The sequence below is a fragment of the Herpailurus yagouaroundi genome, unplaced genomic scaffold, assembly GCF_014898765.1.
Source record: "Herpailurus yagouaroundi ecotype Mexico unplaced genomic scaffold, PumYag 161, whole genome shotgun sequence".
Lineage (NCBI taxonomy): Eukaryota > Metazoa > Chordata > Mammalia > Carnivora > Felidae > Herpailurus > Herpailurus yagouaroundi.
The window spans coordinates 16,836,569-16,856,787 of NW_024412402.1; the positions used below are offsets into that span (position 1 = coordinate 16,836,569).

Genomic DNA, 20,219 nt, shown 5'->3' on the forward strand with positions numbered 1-20,219 from the left:
CCAAGTATCGTATCTATCCACCAACACCTAAGTTTCAGGTATGAGACATGATTTCCGCAGTCAAGGGACTGATCATTTAACTGGGGGATAAAGTATACACAGAAACCATGAGTGGTCAACCCATGATGTAATCAAGCGCTAACACACATACACACACACACGTACTCCAGGGGTCCGAGAACGGAGGACTCAGTATAGGTGAGAGGAGTTTGACCATCTGTGTTGGTCAGACACATCCAGATTAGTGTGTCCAGTACTGAGGATCACATTTCAAAAGGTCCTTTGGCAAGTTGTGTCCAGAGAAGAGCGGTCAGGACGGGGAAAGGTCTGTTCAAATGACTAACAGGAAACGTGTCATATGATGATTGGTTAAGAGGACTGGGGATGTTCGGTCTGTAGAAAAGATGTGCTCCTTATAAGGAACAAAGGTTTTGGAGGTACACAGGCCTGAGACTGATCCCAGCTCCATTTTGTACTTGCCATATGACCTTGAACAGGTCAACTAGCATCTCTGATGTTAATTTCCTCTTCAAAAAGTGGAGACAATAATACCCGCCTGTGGTGAAGATGATCAATAATATGTTAAAAAGCGCAGTGCCTGACAGATGGTCGAGCCCAGAGGTGGAGTGGACGTGGTTAAAGATACAGGGGGTGCGAGTCTTGGCTCTGACACTCACTGCTTGTATAACCTGGAGCCAGTTTTTTTAACCCCTCTGGGCTTAGTTTTTCTCATGCGTGAAATGTGAAGAAGGATGCCCGTTTTATAGGTGCCTAGAAAATTCAATGAGAATACATGGCAGGTACTTTGACAGAGTAAGTATTCAAAGTTAACCAAAAACTATAGACATTCCATGTGTGGTGGGTAGCTCTTGTCATGAAGTGAGAGGCAGTGCTAGAGGCCCCTGTGTGACTTCAGAGGACAGTGTAGGCTCTCTGGATGAGTAGGGAGAAGACTTGAGTTCAACAGAAAGACCTTCTCCACCATCAGAGCAAAGGGCTGCTGCACCGTGTCCATTGGCTCCGCAGAGCCACGTTTCCCCACCTTTTCCGAGATGGTGCACACAGAAAATGACAGTAAACCAACTACGTTGCTGGTAGCTGGAGACCAGCCAGAGGACTCCCACCGCCCTAGACCCCACCAAGCCACCTTGGCACTATCCCTGCACACCTGTAAGTTGTTGGGGTGCATCGCCGAGAGCACTGGCATCAAGGACTCCTGCCCGGTGGGAGAGCTGGTCTCAGAAACTTCGAAGGCTCTGTGCAATACAGAGATGTTGGTTTTTAACAAGCCCCGCAGGTGATGCTGATGAACCAAGTTAAGGTTCAGTGGGGGAACTGGGACTTGGGCGAGGCCTGGAAGGGTGGCTAGGATTTAGGATTGGGTAGAAAGAGAAAGAGGACTTGTTCAGGTAAGGATTCTCTCCCCACTGACCATCAGTGCCCCCTGTCTGGCCTGTGATTATTGTTGACCAAAGAGAGTGACCCCTCCTTCTAGTGTTATGAGCATGAAATCCTCCTTTCCCCTTACCCACTCCCCTGGAGGATGGGGAACTGTGTGGCGCTTTGTCGTGCCATGACTTGTCTGTCCCATGCTGCTCAGGCATCTGTACCTGTAGAGCTTCAGTGGAAGGTACATCAGGAGCTGGAAGAAGTCAGGCCAGCCATGTCTTGACACGTTCATCTCTCTGTGCCAGAGAAACATTAGGTCTTGGGTTCCTGCCAGTGACGTGACACTGTTTTCTCACACCCACCCTTCATGTGGGATGGAGAGGGCACAGTTGAAGCTGCCCTCCAACTCCCCCAGGACAGGCAGAGAGTGTTGGAAGCGTGCCCTGGGGCAGCTGTAGTCCCAGGGCATGGGCCGCACTGGCTGCTTCAGCAGCAGTGAGTCCCAGGGGAGGAGGTGAGATTGGTGGTCTCCATTAAAGATGGGACCTTGTTGACAATAGATTGGGCAGCCGCAGGGCTGGATGGAGCCCATCAGAGAAGACGGGGGGTGGGGGGTAAGAGACCACTGGCGTGCACTGTGTCCCAGGACCCTCCCTTTGGGAGCCTGCAGCTCTCAAAGATGCCACCTGAAAAATGGCCGGGGGAGATTTACAACCTCACAGCATCCCCCAAGAAGCCTGAGGCCCACGTTCGGGGGAAATACCCCATCATGTGTGCACAGGGACTGGAGCAGTCCCAGAATCCAGGAGATAAAACCATTTGAAAAAAAGGAGCACATCTCTACATGCACGGAAGGGGCTGCCGGGGGCTCCTGCCATGTGTCAGAAAAAAACAACCTGTGGCTTTTTCCCAGAGACGGAACCACGTGTGCCAAGCAGCAGATTGATTTTATTCATGATTGATTGATTGATTGATTGATTTAACAAACACTCACAGAGTGCCAGGCTGCCAGGCACTTTTCTGAGCACTTTTCAAACAGTAACTCACTCAGTCCTTATTACCACCTCAGGGTAGGTGGAAATCTTTCCCCAGTTGACAGAAGAGGAACCCGAGTCACAGGCCCAAGGTCTTGGGCTGGTGAGAGACCAGGATTCCAAGCCAGAGAGCCTGGCTCTAGAGTTCACGTTTTACCTACTTTGCACCATGCTGCCCCCAAGACTCCTCTAGAAAGCTGGCCGGTGCGCCCCCATGGAACCTCTCTTTCCCCACAAACATGCATGGAACAATCACTTAAAGGAACGGCCCTTTGAGTAAGTAAGGGAGCCTGAGTCTAGCTAGAATTCCTGGGAAGTCTGAATCCCTGATGCTCCCCACTCTCTCCCACTCTTCTTCACTCTCGAGGACACACAGGGAAGGGTGGTAACCACCACTTACCCCCTTAGGTTGCTATGATCATCCAGGCCACAAATACATACTGAACACTTACTGTGGGCCAGGCATTTTCCTTAGCATGGATGAGGTTGGAGTGGAAAGAAAGGTGGGGGTCCCTTTCCTCAAAAACAGGCAGCATGTCTGGTTTGGGTGACAGACAACTAAGAAATCATCCATGTAGCGCATGGAACCCTGGGAAGGGTAAGCGCTGGTGCCCATGGGAGAGGAGTCCGAGCAGGCATGAGGGACTGGGGTCGGGTTAGGAAGGACCGGTCTTGTTGCAACGTGAAGGAGGGATTGAAATAGACAGCAGAGGGAGGGGGAATCGTTCTGAGATTGCGGGAGGGTGAGGAACTGGGAGGTGGCAGATTTTTTTGCAAGGGAATACTATACAGCAATGAAAATGAACAGTACAGTTATGCAGAACAACCGTACATGAATCTCACGACTCTACTGTGGAGTGAAATACTGCATGCTGTCTGATTCCATCTACATAGGGTCCAGAAACCAGGCGAAAGTAAACCACGATGTTTAAGGATGAGACATAGCAAAACTACAAAGGAAAGCAAGAAAACCATAAAAATCAAGTTATCTTTGGGGACGATATCTTTTGGGGGTAGTGACTGGAAAGGGGCACAAAGGGGGCTTTTGGGTGCTGGTGGCATCCTATTTTTTCACCCGGGTGGTGGTCACACTGGTGTTTGTGATATTATATAAAGCCATATACGTTTTCGTTCTTTGTACTTTTCCGTGTGTGTGTACAACTATAAGGGAGAAGGGAGTAAAAAGGAGAGAAAGAAGAAAGGAGGGTCTGCACAAGGTCAATTACAGTAGAAAGAGAAATTCCTCTTCATTCTAAAAGGCTCAGGTTTTCCCCCACTTAGCCTCTCTGAAATCAGGATGCACCCCGCCGTCGGTGGCATCTCCGATGTGATGAAACGGGGTTGTTTCAGGGACCCCCACCCCCACCATCCTGACTGCCTCTGTTCACTTGGCATCTGACCCTCCTAGAGCAAGGCCACACCCACAGAACTGGGGCTGCCACAGAGCACGCGCCCAAGGTTGGTCAGGAAGGAGAAGGGAAGAGGGCTGTGGTGGACACCAGTGCGGTGCCAGTCATGGCGGGAAAGGGGGGATGGAAAACTGGCTCCAAGCCCTGCTTCACTGACAGCACAAGGCCACTGGCACCGGCAGTCTCCCACTTCCTGTGTGATGTCCCTCGGTGACTGGCCGGCCTCACGCTTATGTGCCCGGGCTAGGAGGTGGAAGGACAGTCTCGGGGTGCAAGAAGTGGTCAGGGACCTATGAACCATCCCTGGCCACACTTCTTTCTGGCCCAGAACCCCAGGAGGAACTCACTCGTCCAACCGAAAGGTGCCTTTAGCTTCAATTTAGGCCAGATGAGACCTGAGTTAGGAGGCCGTAAAGCGAGGTATCAGAGAGAGGCGGGAAAGAGTGTAGGTCAGATTTCAGAAGGACTTCCTGACGGCAGCTGTGGCGCCATGAAACAGCTCCTCTGAGTAAATGCTACAGTTCCCTTCCCTGGAGACTCAACAGTTGACTCCGTGCTGTCTGGGGGGGGTCTCGCTACAGGGTACGGATTGAGTCCCTGGAGCGCACGTGCTCTACCTGCATTATCTCATTAGATCAGCCCCCAAGTCCAAGAGGGACGCACTCTTTTGTTAATTCCACGTTAAACCAAGGAAGCTAATGACGGAAAACCTAGAACAAGTTGCCAAGCTCACACAGCTGGTAAGTGCTGGGTGCAGGAGTTGACCTCTCCAAAAGCCAGGCTCCTTTCCACCAGGCAGCTCGGCCTAATTGTGCAAGCCTCCATGCCGGCCCTGAGAAGGATCTGTCATTTTCTGGTCCGTTCTGTATCTCTTTTTCGAGGAAGGATTATGTACTTCCAGAAAGCGGCTGCCACTTCCCTCTCCGGCTCCAAAGGAGTTCTTCCAAATAACGATCAGAGAACAGCTACTATGGCTTGATGGCTTACCACGATCTCATCTGATTCCTCTTCCCGTCCTTGGCCCCGAGCCTTTCCAATTGTGCTAAAAGTAGCACTGACCAAATCGAGGTCTGTCCAGGGCTCAGGACTATTTTGACTCTGTCCTCAGGAATCATCTGGTCTGAGGCGTGTCCAAGCTGGACTGCTCCCATGAGAACTCAGATGCGGAGCCAGGAATGTTCTGGCCGGCACACCTGTCCCCAGAGCTGAGCCAAAGCTGCCACTCACCCCATGGCCTCCACCACGTGCCTCCTGAGATACTGGTTCCAGGAGGGTTGGGTGGTGGCACCTGCAATGTGGGAGGATGAGAGGTTTATATCTTTATCCATAAGAGAACAGCCAGCCAGTTTCCGTGACACTGCCTCTTACCCTCTCCATTACACGGGAGCATGTTAATCTATGGATTTATGACATCCACTCAGCACAGAGGCCTGCACCAGGAACCTCCTTAGAGACAGCAAACATTATCCTTCCATGAGAGGCTGAAGGATTTCCTGCCCTGGAGGTCTTTAATAGTGGAAGAGATTTGCATCCGACTGGCTTAAATGTAAATCCTGGTGCAAGTCCCCTGCCTGAAATGCCGACCCCCTCCTTTGCTAGAATGGCTTGGCCATTCTTCAAAGTCCAACTGAAGTCTCACCTCCCTCGGGATGTCCTCCCCGACCAGCCCAGCCCACCCTTCTCTTACCACTCAATGGGAACCAACACACTGCCCTTTAATAGAGGTTTCTTCCCCCTGTGCCTGTAGCTTTTCCCTCTACGCTGTGAGCTCTTACAGCCAGGTACCTTTCACTGCCAGCACCCAAGATGCTGGAGCCCCCCACCACTGATGGGCAGATGAACCGGCCCAGCTGGCAGGAACAGCCTTGCTCTGCTCAGGAACCAAGTTGGCCATCTCCTTCTTGTGTTGGTTCACTCCTGTGTTCCATACACAGACACCAAACATCTACTCTGCCTGTTACCGGGCTGGACAGTGGAGATACATTGTCTGATAAGACCAGGTTCCTGCCTGAGAACAACTCTCGGTATCTTAGGGAGACATATGACCATATGGCGGGCTATATACCCTCTAGATGGAATATGCCCACTATGTGGGAATTTGTTATTGAATTCAATAATATTCGATAATATAGTTATTCGAACAGTGGTGACGATCTCTGCCCCGGGAAGGTGGGAAATGCCTCACAGAGAATCTGACCTGTGACAGGTCTTCCCAGAAGCTCAGGAACACACACAGTGGGAAAGTGGGAGAAGGAGCTTTGCAGTGGAGGGAACAGCACGTGCAAGGGCAAGAAGGCAGGAAAGGGCCTGGCGCAGCCTGGGAAGGCCCGAAAGATGCCGTAGTTTGCTGTGTTCTCAGTCCACCTGGCCGTGGACATGGAGGCCGCTTGGCTCCTTATCATGAGCAGGGGAATTGGAACTCCACGGGGCAGGAAAGTAGGGCTTGGGCCCTGCCCCTTCCTCAGAAGATGTCAGAAGCATAGAGCCCCTGCTCCCCTACCCCTGAGGCCTGCAGTCTCTCCTCCCACCTCCCTCTGTTCCTTCCCAGGTAGGATGAACTTGGCTCCTGTGACGCTGATGTGTTGTCCCGCTTGTTAGAATCTTAATGTTGTATGAATCACAAGGCACGGCTGCCCTGGCATGGCGGTCAGGGTCAGAGGTGTGAATTACAACAACACGTGACCCTCACTGCTTCAGTCAGGGGGTGCTGAGGCCAACCGCTTTCCTCTGTCGCTGATAATGAGAGCGCTTCCAAGGTTGTTGTTCGCACACTCATTCCTTAGACAGCTTTAAGCACCTTGCCAACACCATCCCATAATACTAGTGTGAAGCGCCACCTCCGGTAGAGCACTTGACGAGTATCATTCCGTTTAATCGTTAGATGACTTTATGATTGGGGGGTTAAGGGACATGCCTAAGAACTCATAGCAGGTCGTGACAGAGCCAGACTCTGAGTCCCAGCCTCTGGGACTCCAGAAAGCCCAAGCACCACTTTCTAACGCCACCCTGATCGTGAAAAATGGTCCTGGCTTACGGAGGCTGGACAGAGGCCCCCCCCCCCCCCCCCGCCAACCCCAGATCTCCCTTCACTTCAGGACAAAGTTCTGACCCGCCCAGGCAGTCATCACACATTTACTGCATGCCTACTGGGTACGGGGTGTGGTGTGGGGACCTGGGAAAGACACAAAGACCCAGAGACCCAGTTACCATGTGGCTCCCCACCCAGTAAGTGGGACGCAGAAGGACCCCTATTCCACCACCACCCCAAACTTTCCCATTCTTAATGTGACCTGTGCAGCCTTCCCATCACTCCTTCGAACCTCCTATGGTGCCCATTACCCAAACCACCGCACCTATTGCTTTGTCTCTGCTTTCTTTCCCTCAGCAGTCATTTGCATGTCATTTGCACGTGGAAGGCACTGGGGATACATTAATAAGACAAATTAATAAGACATGGTCTCTGCCTTCATGAAGCACCATCCAAGAGAGGGAAACCAACATGTAAACAGCACAGGGACTGACATGTGCCGGGGCACCACTTTCTTACTCCCACAAAGACACAGACCCAGTCTTACAAAGTGGCAGCATGAAGTGAGGGCAAGAAGACTGGAACAAAATGAAAAGAACTGAGTTCCAGGCTGGTGCCACCATTGGGGGAACATTGGAGAAGTCGCTCAGTTTCTCCGTCTATCAAGTGGGAATAACAATACTTGACCTTATAAAATTTTAGTGATATGCTCCATTAAATGAAATTTAGTGCATGAAAACAGTTGACAGGTTACCAAGTATTATTCAACTAGAGTTATCATTATATTTATCTTCCGTCTCCTGGGATGCCTGCATAAATCTGGGCACACAGTAGATATTCAGTAAATACCAGTTAATTTAAAGTGAACTGATGGGGCACCTGGGTGACTCAGTCAGGTAAGCATCCGACTTCAGCTCAGGTCATGATCTCACAGCTCATGATGTTCGAGACCTGTGTTGGACTCTATGCTGACAGCTCAGAGCCTGGAGCCTGCTCCAGATTCTGTGTCTCCCTTTTTCTCTGCCCCTCCCCCACTTGCACTCTGTGTGTGTCAAAAATAAATAAACATTTAAAAATAATAAATTAAAAAATAAATAAATAAAAATAAATTCAATTGGTTCATACACCCATTTACCACCTTCTGATAGTCCTATAGGCCATTGTCAATCCTAACACTAATAATGCTTGACCTGCCTGCTGGGGGTTGGCCGTGAAGACCAAGTCAGGATATGAAAGTGCCTTGGAAGCTATCAATATTGAACTGTACTGACTCTTGGGGAACCAATTGGTCCGCCACCCTGTGGGGGAGCTGGACTGAGGCCAGGTGGCCCTGAATGTGGAGCCACAGTCAGGGGACAGCCTCTCCCAAGCCTTAGTCCCATTGCTTTTGGGAAACAAACATTGCACTTGTCCCAGTTTGGGCTTCCAAACCGCTGAGCTGCCTGGACCAGGGTAGTGCTTGTGATGTAGGAATGATCTCTAGGGGGCCGGGACCACCAGGTGCCCCGCCACATTAGCCCTTTACTTCTCATTTCAGCACCCCTACCCCACGGAGGATGAGAAGAGGCAGATCGCAGCCCAGACAAACCTCACGCTCCTGCAAGTAAATAACTGGTGAGTTATCACCTACCCAGAGGCTCTCAGATCCGGGGCCACTTGCTTGGCAGGGGAATGCACAGCAAGGAAAAGAGACAGCTCAGCACAGCCCAGCTACCACAGCGGTCCTCCCAGTTGGCCTAGAAGCGGAAAGCGAGGGTCAACCCAACCGCCTGGAGCTTCATCTGTGGCTTCTCAGCGCCCTCTGCTGGGAGATTGTGTCAGGAACATCACTGGAGGCTTCTTGCTAAAAATAGAAAACCCTGCCCCGCCTATAGTACAGAGGCACACAGGAATGCAGGCAACCAAAGCCTGGAGGAGCTGCCGGTGGTCATCCGGTCTACCCACCAACTATGTAAACTGAAAAACTACAACATTCTACAAAGCTGGGAGTGGGAAGGGGGAGGGACAGTTGACTGTGGACCTCATGGGGATCTGTTTTCCCCTTCTCTGTGTCTGGCTGGGCTGTCATGGAAATCTCAGACAGCGAGGTCTGGTTGGATGGGAGTAGACCCAAGAGTTGGGCCCCCTGATCTGATCCCTGAGCCCTCTGGAGAGAAGTCAGAGTTTAGTGCTTCTAAGGGGCCTCTTACTTCCTCTGTTCCATCCTGACCAGTCCTGAGTAGAGACTTCTGACCCTCCTCATGCATTCCTCCCAAGCTGCTTTGTGGTTACCAAGCTCCAGGTGATCCCGCGAGCCTTGCAGTGCCCGGGGGTCTTCTCCCGGCTGGGCTTTCACACCCTAGATCAGACCCCAGTCTTCCATACGGTGGATCAGCAGCTGAAAGTCCGGGAGCAGCTCTACGCTCCCTGTATATGTGCACGTATGCCCACATGTGTGTGCGCGCGCGCGCGCACACACACACACACACCACAATTCAGGGGTGACTAACCAGGTCTCTACCTTTACCCCTGGGCAGGTTCATCAATGCCCGGAGGCGCATCCTGCAGCCCATGCTTGATGCCAGCAACCCAGACCCTGCCCCGAAAGCCAAGAAGATCAAATCGCAGCACCGGCCCACCCAAAGATTCTGGCCCAACTCCATTGCTGCAGGGGTGCTGCAGCAGCAGGGCGGTGCGCCAGGGACAAACCCCGATGGTGAGACCGGGGGATGAGTGTGCTCTAGACTGGGGCTGGCGGGCGGGCCTCCTGGACACACAAGGGCTGAACATCTACTCGCCTGAGCGGCACTGGCGGCTCTGTCGCCATAATGAGCCCCACCCGCTCTCCATCAAAGAATGTGTGTAAGCCTGAGAGAAGGGAATGTTTTTGCACATGTCTTAACAAGCCGCAAGCAACCTCACAAAGATGAGTGGGAGGCCATGGTCATCAGAGTCCGTGACTGCTCAGCAGAGCCCCCTCCTCCCTCCCACGCCCTCCCGAAAGTTCCTTAGCGCCGATGAGTGTCTGCACGGCTCCCCAAGAGCTCGGGCCATCTATAAATACTGAAGCAGGCAGCTGGCTCGTGAACGGAGGCCAGGAAGAGCTTTGTTTTCCCAGCTTCTCCATCACACCCTCCATATACACTTTTCTAATTGCCGGTCGCCTGGTGCACAATGAATAATTCAGTAAGCCAGACATTTTATAGCTTGGCACGTGAAGACAGCTCTGTGTGGGAAGTGAAGTGGAAGTGTGCGTGTGCACGTACATACCTTCGTGTGCATCTATAGGGTTGTGTTCAGGTTCCCGTGCGATGGGCAATTGCCACGGGAGGCGTAGAGGAAAGAAGCAGATTTTGAGCTAGACTGACCAAGGAGAGAATCCCAACTCCTGGCTGACTGGCACCTTGAGCTCATAACCGTCTGAGACTCGGTTTCCTCCTCTGTCGAATGGAGGTAATAACACCCACAGTGCAGAACTGTTAGAAAGTCAAGGTATTTAACGTACTTACATAGGAGATGCTCAGTAAATGGAAACTAGGAGCGCCTAGGGATGCTAAGGATGAGGCGGGGAGTGGCCAACAAGTGCACGGGCAGGGGCCGTCATACCTGGGAATTGTCCACCACCCCCTGAGCCAGTCCACACCCCACCCTACCCAACACTGAGATTCCTGGGCCTGACCCTTGCCTTCTTGTCTCACGTAGGTTCCATTAACTTGGACAACCTGCAGTCCCTGTCCTCAGACAATGCCACCATGGCCATGCAGCAGGCTATGATGGCCGCACACGAGGACTCATTGGATGGGACAGAAGAAGAGGATGAGGATGAGATGGAAGAGGAGGAGGAAGAGGAGCTGGAGGAGGAGGCCGACGAGCTTCAGACGACAAATGTCAGCGACCTGGGCTTGGAACACAGTGACTCCCTGGAGTAGTTGGCAGCCCAGCTGGCACTGGTCACCGAGCAGGAGAGGAGTGTCGTCAGGAGGGCTTCAGGGTGGGGGGGAGGGGGGCACGGGCAGGCAGCACCGAGGAAGTTGGGCCCTAGCTTCCCCAGATCAGTAGCTTGAAGAAATGCAGAGCAGATGCCTGCTCCTTCCCAAACCACCAAGCTTCAATGAGTACCCCAGCCCCACTTCCCTAGAACTGCAGAGGACTCCGTTTGCGGGGCCGGTCAAGCAGCCCATACGGAAAGGCGGGAGTGAGAGCTGGACTCACCAAATCCCTGAGGACAGATGGCACCCATGGCCCCCCCCCACTGAAGGACTTGAGTCGTTTACAAGCCCTGCACTGTGAGGCAGATCGGTGCTGTTCAACAGAATGAGCCTTGCCAGGGACACAGTTAGAAGGAAAGGGAGAGTCAAGGGCATCTGGATTCCACCCCCGGAAGGTTCTCAGCTCCTCTGAGAGACATTCAAGGGCAGGAGGAGCCCAGACGCATCACCAGTGGCTAGCAGAGTGGGAGGCCCTGAGGTCTGCCGACCACAGCTCCCTGAGGCTCCCACTCATTCCTCCAAGGACCTGTCTCAGGCACGGGCAATCACGGACTTGGGAGAGAGGGTAGGAGCCACCACAGCCACCTTCTCTCTCTCTCTCTCTCTCTCTCTCTCCCCAAAATGGATGGTCAGCTGGCAGGCTCAGATCGTAGGGGGTTGAGCGGAATCCCTTCCCCTGGGTTGGCTCCAGGACCCAAGGAGATGGCACAACCTGAGCTAGGAGCCATATCAAGGTGACTCTGGGGACCACAGCCATCCCCAGGTGGTCACAGAGCTCAGCTCCCATAACAACAGGACAGTGGTGTCTTACCCCAGGTGTTCCAGCCCTCAGCCCCCCATGGCTGTTGCCCTGCTCCCAGGCTGGCCTCACCAGCCCCATTCTCTCTTCTTCATTCTTCAGAGAAGGCAGAAGAAACATTGGAAAGAAGCATCCAGTCCAATGGGAAGCCAGGGGTTGGCGAAGGTGCTACATCCCTCTTCCCATCAATATCCAAAGTGTGGGCCAGGGCCCAGAGCCAGGCGGTGCCCCACCCCACACGTCTCGCTGATCTAGCCACCACCACGACGCACGGCGCTGGAGGCACTGGGGCTCCCTCGAGAAGGAGGCTTTCTACCACCTGTCCTAACTCACACCCTCCCGTCCAACTTCCGGGCCCCCATGATTGGCACCCCTCCTCCCCTCCTGCTCCACCCCTTGGCTGTGAATGATGGGACTGGTCACACGTGTGTTTTCCATTGGATTTAATTTAATGGACTTGCAGTTTCATTTGTAAATTGTGCGTTGGCCATCTCCTTCAGTGGCAGGATGCGAGTGGCTACCTGGCTCCACTTGAGGGGACCCCTCAGGGCCCTCTGGGGCTTCCCCTCCCCCTCCTGGTTGGGGTGGAGCAAAAGGATGGTCGCTTTCCTGAGGTCTCCCTGAGATGAATGTATTTCTCCCCCAAAAGAGCTGATATTTAATGTTTTAATAGGGATTTTTGAAAAACAAATAACCTTATTTATAATCTGGGTGATCCAATCATTTTTTACTCCCTTTTGATGCCATAGGTAGAGGAAAGTCTAGCTTTTTTGGCGTGAGACTTTTGCAATGTGCAGTGGGATAAAATACATTTCCTTTTCTTCATTTTCTTGTTCTCTCTCTCTCTCTTATTCTCTCTCTCTCTCTTTCTCTCTCTCTCTCTCTCTCTCTCTCTCTCTCTCTCACACACACACACACACCCTTTCACCTACCACTTTGGACAGCGACCTGCCCCGCACAGGCACACCCGCACACATGTGCCCACACATCCTCCTCCAGCCCCTCCACCTGCCTAATGTTATGCAACCTCCTTCTGATGTATCCACCAAACCAGTACTGAATGTGGCCGAGAAGTTTTCAGTAAATCTTATTACCTACCATAATTCTGGTGCGCGGTTCTTTTTCTGTGGTTAGCGGTTACTGGGACCCCGGACCGGAAAACATTTGGAGCCTCAGCCTACCTCTTGTTGAACCGACTACCCATGGAAGGGAACAAGGTAGAAGGCTCTCTGGGTGGCCTCAGTTTACCTTTCTGGGCCCGAAGACAGCCACGTTTGGCACACGCTGTCTACGCGTCTGGCTGAAAGACAGATTAGGGAGAGACAGGAGGAAGCTCTGCGCTGCCCTCTCCTGGCAGTTCTCCCCCATAGCAGTGGAGCGCTCAGACTGTGGTCTCTTCCACCACCCTCCAAGGCCAATGCTCTTCCCAGCTGCATCCTAGGCTCTGAGGATTTTCATCCTCGAAGCTGGTGGCCCCAGTGCCCCTCCCCCAGCCCTCACAGGCCCATCCGGGTCCCAGGAATCGGGAAGGAGAGGAAGTCTTAACAGCCGCATTGAATCCTAGAGCTGCGCCCAGAGGGGAGCCTGCCTTCTGAACCCCAGGGCTCAGCACTGTATTCCCTGGGGCAAGTGGAAATTCAGGGACAGCTTCGCCCCCTAAGCAAGCAAGCTTTCTTACTTTCAGTCCCAAGGTTTTCTTATCTGGGCACTGTTGGTGAGATCGAAGTCCAGGGCATCGGTTTAGAAGCAGGAGTGAGGAGTTCCTTGCTCTCGCAAAGGCTGGGACACCCTCCCAGCCAGGCTGAAGGTGCGGAAGGGAGTGCTTACACAGGCAAAATGGCTCTGCACCCACTGCAGCTCTGAGGACCGCTCCCTGGGTCACCTCTCTCACGGAGCCCAGGCCTCCAGTCAGACCTGGAGAGTCTGCAGAGACCCCGCCTCTAGGCAGCGAGAAAGTCTCAAGATCTGCGAGAAGACGCCACTTAGAGCCCCACCTCCCAGAGCCAGGAAGCCAGCCGGCTTTCAAAGAAGTGGTTTCCAAGGAAGACATTGTTAAAAGATACGCTATCAAAAAAAACCCACGGCCAGATTAGTCTAGGATGAACTGCATAATCTATTTTGCTGGTGGAGTTCGGTAAGGCACATTACGAATAAAGGCTCAGCAGAGTCCTGCGGGAAAGAAACCTGTTTATCTTGCCCCCCAGATTTATTTCCCTTTTTCTGCCCCAGTAATATCTATTCGAGTTATACTCGGATCGCCCAAAACACACTTTAGGGAACACTATTCTAAGAAATTACAGAGTAGTCTGTCCAGCCTCTCACGCCCCTTCCTAAGTATTTCTATCAAGTTCTGCCAGTTTTTCCACCATGCTGCCAATGAAAAGGGGGGTTCCTAAATCATTTGAGACATGGCTGGGGGTGTTATGAGGAGGCAGCAAATTCTCTCTCCGTGTACGACCCAAATCGTATCCATCCCAGGGACAAGATGTGCCACTATCCCTGTGGAAGGAAGGAAAATGGGAAAATGCAGGATTGGACTGGCATGCTGGCCCCTACCCCAGCAGGGCAGACCTTTGGGGTTGGAAGATTCCTGCTCAGGGCAGCTGATGGCCAGAGCTACACTGCCTTGACCAAGAGACCCCTCTGCTGCCTTGACCTGGGCCAGATGAGGGCATTGGCACTATCACACCGCAGCCTGCCCAGACTCACTCATTCATCCGATGTATATTACTGAGCCCCAACTCAATCTCAGGCGGTTTCAGATGTGGAGGTTACAGCTGTGATCAGCAAAGTTCTTGCCTTCAGGGAGTTTCCATTCTAGCAGAAACTTGAGACTGAATGTGTGCTGCCAACGTCCCCTTAATGGTGAAAATATGAGCTCATCCCAGGACGGTGCCCTCAAAGGTTAACATTCAGAATTGCAAACAAGACCATCAGGTCAGACGTGGCCTTCCGGTCAAATTCAGCTCCCAGACACGTTTTGTTTGGACCATATATTGTTTCTACTTTTGTGCCAACGTTGAAAAGATAGACAATTGCAGCTCAGGACCTGTATTCCTACAAGGCCACAACAGGGTGTAACTGAACCATCGCTACCCCTTATGATGTGCTCTCCAGGTTATCACAACACTGGCCATGCACGTGGTCTCCCCAGCACTGGCACTAAGTGCCACTTGCCACTTATCCAGCTGTCACTGTTTGGTTGGCTCATTGGCTAGTTATGCTTCCCCTACCCTGTCTTTTAATTTTTTTTTCCTTTTTTTGACTTTCCTTCAATATTTGAGTGCTTGCTTTTAAGAAGGGAACTATTTCGGGGCACCCGGAAGTCTCAGTTGATTAAGCATCAGACCCTTGGTTTCCGCTTAGGTCATGATCTCACAGTTCGTGGGATCACAGTTGGTCGGCTCTGTGCACTGATGGAGCAGAGCCTGCTTGGGATTCTGTCTCCCTCTCTCTGTCTCTTCTCTACTCTCTCTCTCTCTAAAAGAAAATAAATAAACATTTTTAAAAAACCGTTAAAACAAAGGCGGGGGGGGGAACTATTTCTCTATACCCACTGCTCCATCAAGCATGAGAAAACAAGAGTCCGAGAGGCTCTGCCTTTGAAAAAACAAAATCAGAGAAAAAGTATCTGTGGAAGTGGAGATATACCTACCTTTAATTGCAAAGTGTCCCTGTGTCCTACATCCAGACATCTTCATTCATATTACCTGCCTACCTGACCTCTACAGGCAAACATTAACCTCGAGGCATAAAACCCCCCAGGGTTACTCGTTATATATGCAGATTCGGTCCCAGGACCAACTTTTTCCCAGATTCCAAGGCAAGAGGTCTGAGGACTTTGAAAAACACTGCTCTCAGAAAACACTTTTCTGTTGCCGTTTAGAAATTACTTGTTTATCGCTGCTCCCTTAACTTCCTCTTGCTATTTAGACTACAAGACCTTGATTCAGCCAGTAGGATTCACAGGTGCCTACTCTGTCCTCAGACGGGAGACAGAGGATAATTCCACTTTGCACAGCATCGCAGGGGCAAAGGATCACCAAGGACTGGCAGACAATGTCGATTGTGTCAGACTCCATGCATTTCCACTTTGGCATCTTATTTCCATCCCACGGATAAGGCAGATTTTATGATGCCACTTTCAAGTGTACGTATCTTCTAGTTTTATATTAGCCTCTCTCTGGGCAATCTCATTTAGCCCCCTTGCAAATTAAATGCATCTCATTCAAGCAAGCCCATTTAGGACAATGCCCGTCAGGTGTGTGCATCTTGGTACATCTTTCATTTTAAGACAAGTGTGTGATTTATTTTTCATCTCATTACACTCTTTAGAATTATGTGCATCTCATTACACTGGGCGCGGTGAGACGACTTATTTCAGGTGTAGACATTACACCCAGTATTATCAGGCAAGAATTTTTTTTTCATTTCATTACAAGCCTTACAATTTATGTACATCTCATTACAATCAGCCATTTAATGTCTTAAATTCCCTTCAGTTGTGTGTACCTTATTATATCTTTTCATTTTCAGATTTTTTTTCATCTTCTTACACCCAAGCACTATTCAGAGAACTCATGTCAGGTGTCTACATCACACATCCACCTGTTGTTTCATGAATTTCTGGGTGGTTGCTTCCCCCCTCGTATTGCAAAATTTTCATTAGACGAAATCCATTTAAGGCTGGCTCCGCCCACCCGTGGACCTCCCATGCTCCTTTGCGCGGAGAGGAAGTGCGTCGGATTCTCCTGGATTTGGGCAATACTCCGCTAACAATTCCCCCTCACACACAGGGACCCTCTCAGTTAACTTCCTCACCTGCACATTGAGGGGTTAGAGGAGATGGTTGCTAAGTTCCTCTCAGCTGATGCTCCATGAAACTAGTCCTGTGGATGATGACGTGGGTCCCCAGCTTCTCCCCCCGGAGGGGACTGCTCCACTCTCTGGACAGCCCCCATCTCTGCTGGAGAAGCTGAGATTGACATCACCGCCCAGGCCTCCAACAACTAGCCGCCTTCCCGCTTCTCGCTGCCCTTCTGATGAGGTCACATTTTGAAAGGGGGTGGAATAACTTGGCTCTCGTGTTGGAATCTCCCCCAAGCACCTCGGGGGCCTGCAGCATCTTGCCTCTCCTGCAGCCCCACCCAGGAGCGGTGGGCTCGGGGCACCTAGAATCGCTGAGCAGCCATGGGGGGAGGGCAGGGGCTGCCGCTGGAGCCCAAATTCTGTTCTGTGTCTGCTAAATCAGAGTCTCCCAGGCTGGGACCAAAGTAAGTGCCTTTTTGACAGCATCCCAGCGATTCTGAGCCACCACCACCTCACTCAGACTCGGATTTCAGACCAGAATCTGTGGAGCAGGTGCCCTGTAGGGGGCTGGAGGTGGAGAATGCCTGATGCTGTGAATATGGCCCCTCCCAGGCAGGTTTGCCCACAGCAGGATCCAAGCCCAGAATGAAAAAATCCTTTCTCAGCCCCAGAAAGGGTCAGAAAACCCAACCTGCTCGCCCCATATAGGAATCTCATCCACAGCACACTGTAAATTGTCATCTGCCTTTACCGCCCACCTCTGGCCTTGGGGAGCAACGCCACCCAGGCAGAAAGGCTACATGGCTACGCAGAGCCACGGCAGTCCCTCCAACCCGCCACCCCCCAACTCGTGATCCAAGATCATGATCGGAGATAGTCCGAAGAAGCAGAAAAGCTCCAGACTGCTTCAATGTGGTCTTCAAGGCTCAGTCGGTGTGTGGGAGCAGTACTTAAGGAGACCTGAAATGCCTTTCTGGAACCTCTTGGACCACTCCGCACATTCCCACCTGTCTGGCCTAATCATAAGGCAGATGTGAGGCTCCTCTAAGTGCCTCTGAGGTGGACTGTGGGTTCCTCTGCTGTCGCCCTACTTGTCGCCTTGGCAGTGAAAATAGAATCTTTTCGCTAAGTGAAAAAAATCAATTGGACCTTTCGCCTTCCCTCCTACACCCCCCCCCCCCGGGTGAACCTGCTGAAGAATCAGAACATGATCCAACTCCTGCCTCACTCCTTTGCGTCCTTGTCCGGGAGTGCCCGGAGGCCACTGGCTCTGGAATCAGCAGGTTCCGGCACTCACTGGGCCACCACTAAGCAGGATTTAGACAGGATGGGGGGGGAGGGGTACGGCTGATTTTCGGGGAATAGCCCATACCTTGTTTTGTTTTGTTTTGAGGTCTTCTGTGCCTGCTGGATTGAAAACATGATCCGGTCCCCAACAGTAAAGGGGCCACAGTGTCCAGCCCTTTCTCTATGTTCCTCAAGCTTTACTAGTAAAAAGCCACAATTTATTGAGCGTTTAGCATGTATGCGAGATCTTGTATTCAGAATAACCCTGAGAGAATGACCGATACTACTAGTGTTACTATTCCCATTTTTAAAATGAGGCTCAGAGAAATTATTTTCTCAAAAATTATTTACTAATATGTAGCAGAGCTGGGATTTGAACCCAAGGCCAAAACCCATATTCCTCCTATGAGATAATGTATCTCCCTAAGGCTCAGCTTGACCAGGGCTGGCCTTCAGGGTCAAAGGCAGAGGCCCCCCTCTTCCCTGAAATCTCAGAGGCACCTGCATCCCTGCACCTGCCTCAGCTTTTGTCCTCTAAGGACCCCACATGCAATGGCATTCAACGATGAGAGATCCAAACCTTAGCCTGCTTCCCCCACAGCAGAGCACCTACCCAGTAGCCCACCAGCTCCTAACTTGAACCTGCTACATTTGGGGGATGGGTGGGGGGAGGGGCCGGATCTCTGCATACTTCTCTAGGAGCTGTGCTATGGAAGGGGGCCAGGGAGCTCCTGTTAGAGAAGAGGCTGTTGTTGACCAGCAAAAAAAACCGGGATAAAGAAGCGGGCAACAGCAAGGCCATTGTCCTGTCGTTGACGGCTGCTCAGCTGCTTGGCTGTGTTGTAGAGAAGGCTGAGTGAGGTCAGGAACTAGGGAGGTCCAGTGATCTGTCAGTGATGACAGCTGACATCCAAGCCTCCTCTCCTTCTGCCTTTGAAGTGATGCCTTCCCTCCCATTCAGACGGCAAGGCCAGGGTCTTAGATTTTTAGGCTGGACGGGTGGAGCGTGAGGGCAAAACCAGGTCAGAAGGGGAGGAAGAAGGACAAAGGAAAGGGGGCTCGTCTCTGGGGAAGATGGCAGAGAATGTGTCCCCAGACAGAGTGGACAGGCCCGGAGCCCAGGGGCATTGTCAGACTGGGCAACACTTCACGGGGAGAATACCAAAGTGACTCTGTGGGAGGAGGCGGGGATTGGAGAGGATGAAGTGGAAACAAACCAGACTGGAGCACGGACCCCGGCAGCTCCTCCCGGCTCCGGCAGGTTGGGAGTACAAGAGAGAATGAGGAGGGGGACACGAGGGTAGGGGAAAGAGACAGAGAGAGGGAGAGAGAGAGAGGAAGTAGACGTGCAAGTGTCTCTGGGGTTTTTCAGACAAAGCTATTATCAAAATGCCAACCAGCTCCTGCCTGGCCAATTTGCATATTCCATGCTGTGCTCTTTGAAGCAGGATGAATATGCATGAGGGCCTGGGCGGGGTGTGGAGCTGCTGGGCTGTGGGCTAAGGTGGCTCATTGTTCTTTTAAAGGAGAGGCATTGGTTTGAAGCCAAGGCACCTTTCTGGTCAGTAGAGTGGCCTCCGATTCCCCTCTCTAGTGAAGGGAGAAGAGGAAAGCGGAGGCCCAGACAGAAAAGCCCAGCGACTATCCCCTCATCCTCTCAAGGAAATAATCAGGCGCCATCAAGAACTCCAGTCTCTTCTCCAAGAGCAGCATTTAATTACTCTGCCCTCCACGCATGCTAATCACAGAGGCTGGCTCCGTGATGGGAGTCACCTCTCCTGGCTTCCGGGGAAATGAGGCTGCCTCTCCCCATTTTGTGCTCCTGCCGCAAGGCAGGCTGGGTGCCCCGGGGTGCTCCCTGCTTCTGGCCTTTGGTGAGACCTCCCCCCCCCCCCACAATGCTGCTGTGACTGGGTGGGGTGGGAGGCAGGACGTTGCGGGTACTCAGAGCACGCACCACACGGACCGGGTGCCCATCAGAGCCTGGTTTATTGTTCCTCCTAAGACACCTGCAGGATGTGCCTTCTCACCTGCCATCCGCGTCTCTTCTTCCCCAGCCGCCGGCTGGCCAGAGTCACCCTCCGGACCTTCCAGTGGGCACGAGAAAGGTCTGTTTAATTTTTAAAGGCCGATTTATCCCACAAACGGTAGGGCCACAACACACTTAGCTTTTCCTGCTGAGTTACCACGTCTGTCTCCCTCCTGAAATAGATGAGGATAGGGAATATTTGGGAAATGGCTTGTCCCCACAGGATTGCTTCAACTCCACACAAATGAAGGCCGGTATCTGGCTCTACAAGTGGAGTTTCCCTACCAGGACTTGGTCACATTACACTTGGCAAAACCCACATGGGGGCCTTTAATTGCAGGGAACCCTCCTCGGTTAAAGCCCACCTGCTACCTACTAAGCAGGGTGCCCCACAGGCCTGGGCTCCCCGGTACTCTTCACTGCGTGCACACAGCCGAGCCTGGACTTGAGTCTGGCCATCAGGGCTG

At 52.1% G+C, this 20,219-nt stretch overlaps 1 protein-coding gene across 5 annotated transcripts in view; it reads left to right on the plus strand.

Moving 5' to 3' along the window:
• PKNOX2 (PBX/knotted 1 homeobox 2) overlaps window positions 1–12,730 on the plus strand; it is a 280,016-nt gene extending 267,286 nt beyond the window's left edge. For all 5 annotated transcript variants that reach the window (XM_040483432.1, XM_040483435.1, XM_040483436.1 and 2 more), the window contains 3 exons: window positions 8,398–8,474; window positions 9,377–9,555; window positions 10,542–12,730. In XM_040483432.1, the coding sequence (XP_040339366.1) occupies window positions 8,398–8,474; window positions 9,377–9,555; window positions 10,542–10,768 (483 nt within the window). In that variant the 3' untranslated portion in view covers window positions 10,769–12,730. The remainder of the gene's footprint in view (window positions 1–8,397; window positions 8,475–9,376; window positions 9,556–10,541) is intronic.
• The last annotated feature ends 7,489 nt before the right edge of the window (window positions 12,731–20,219 follow it).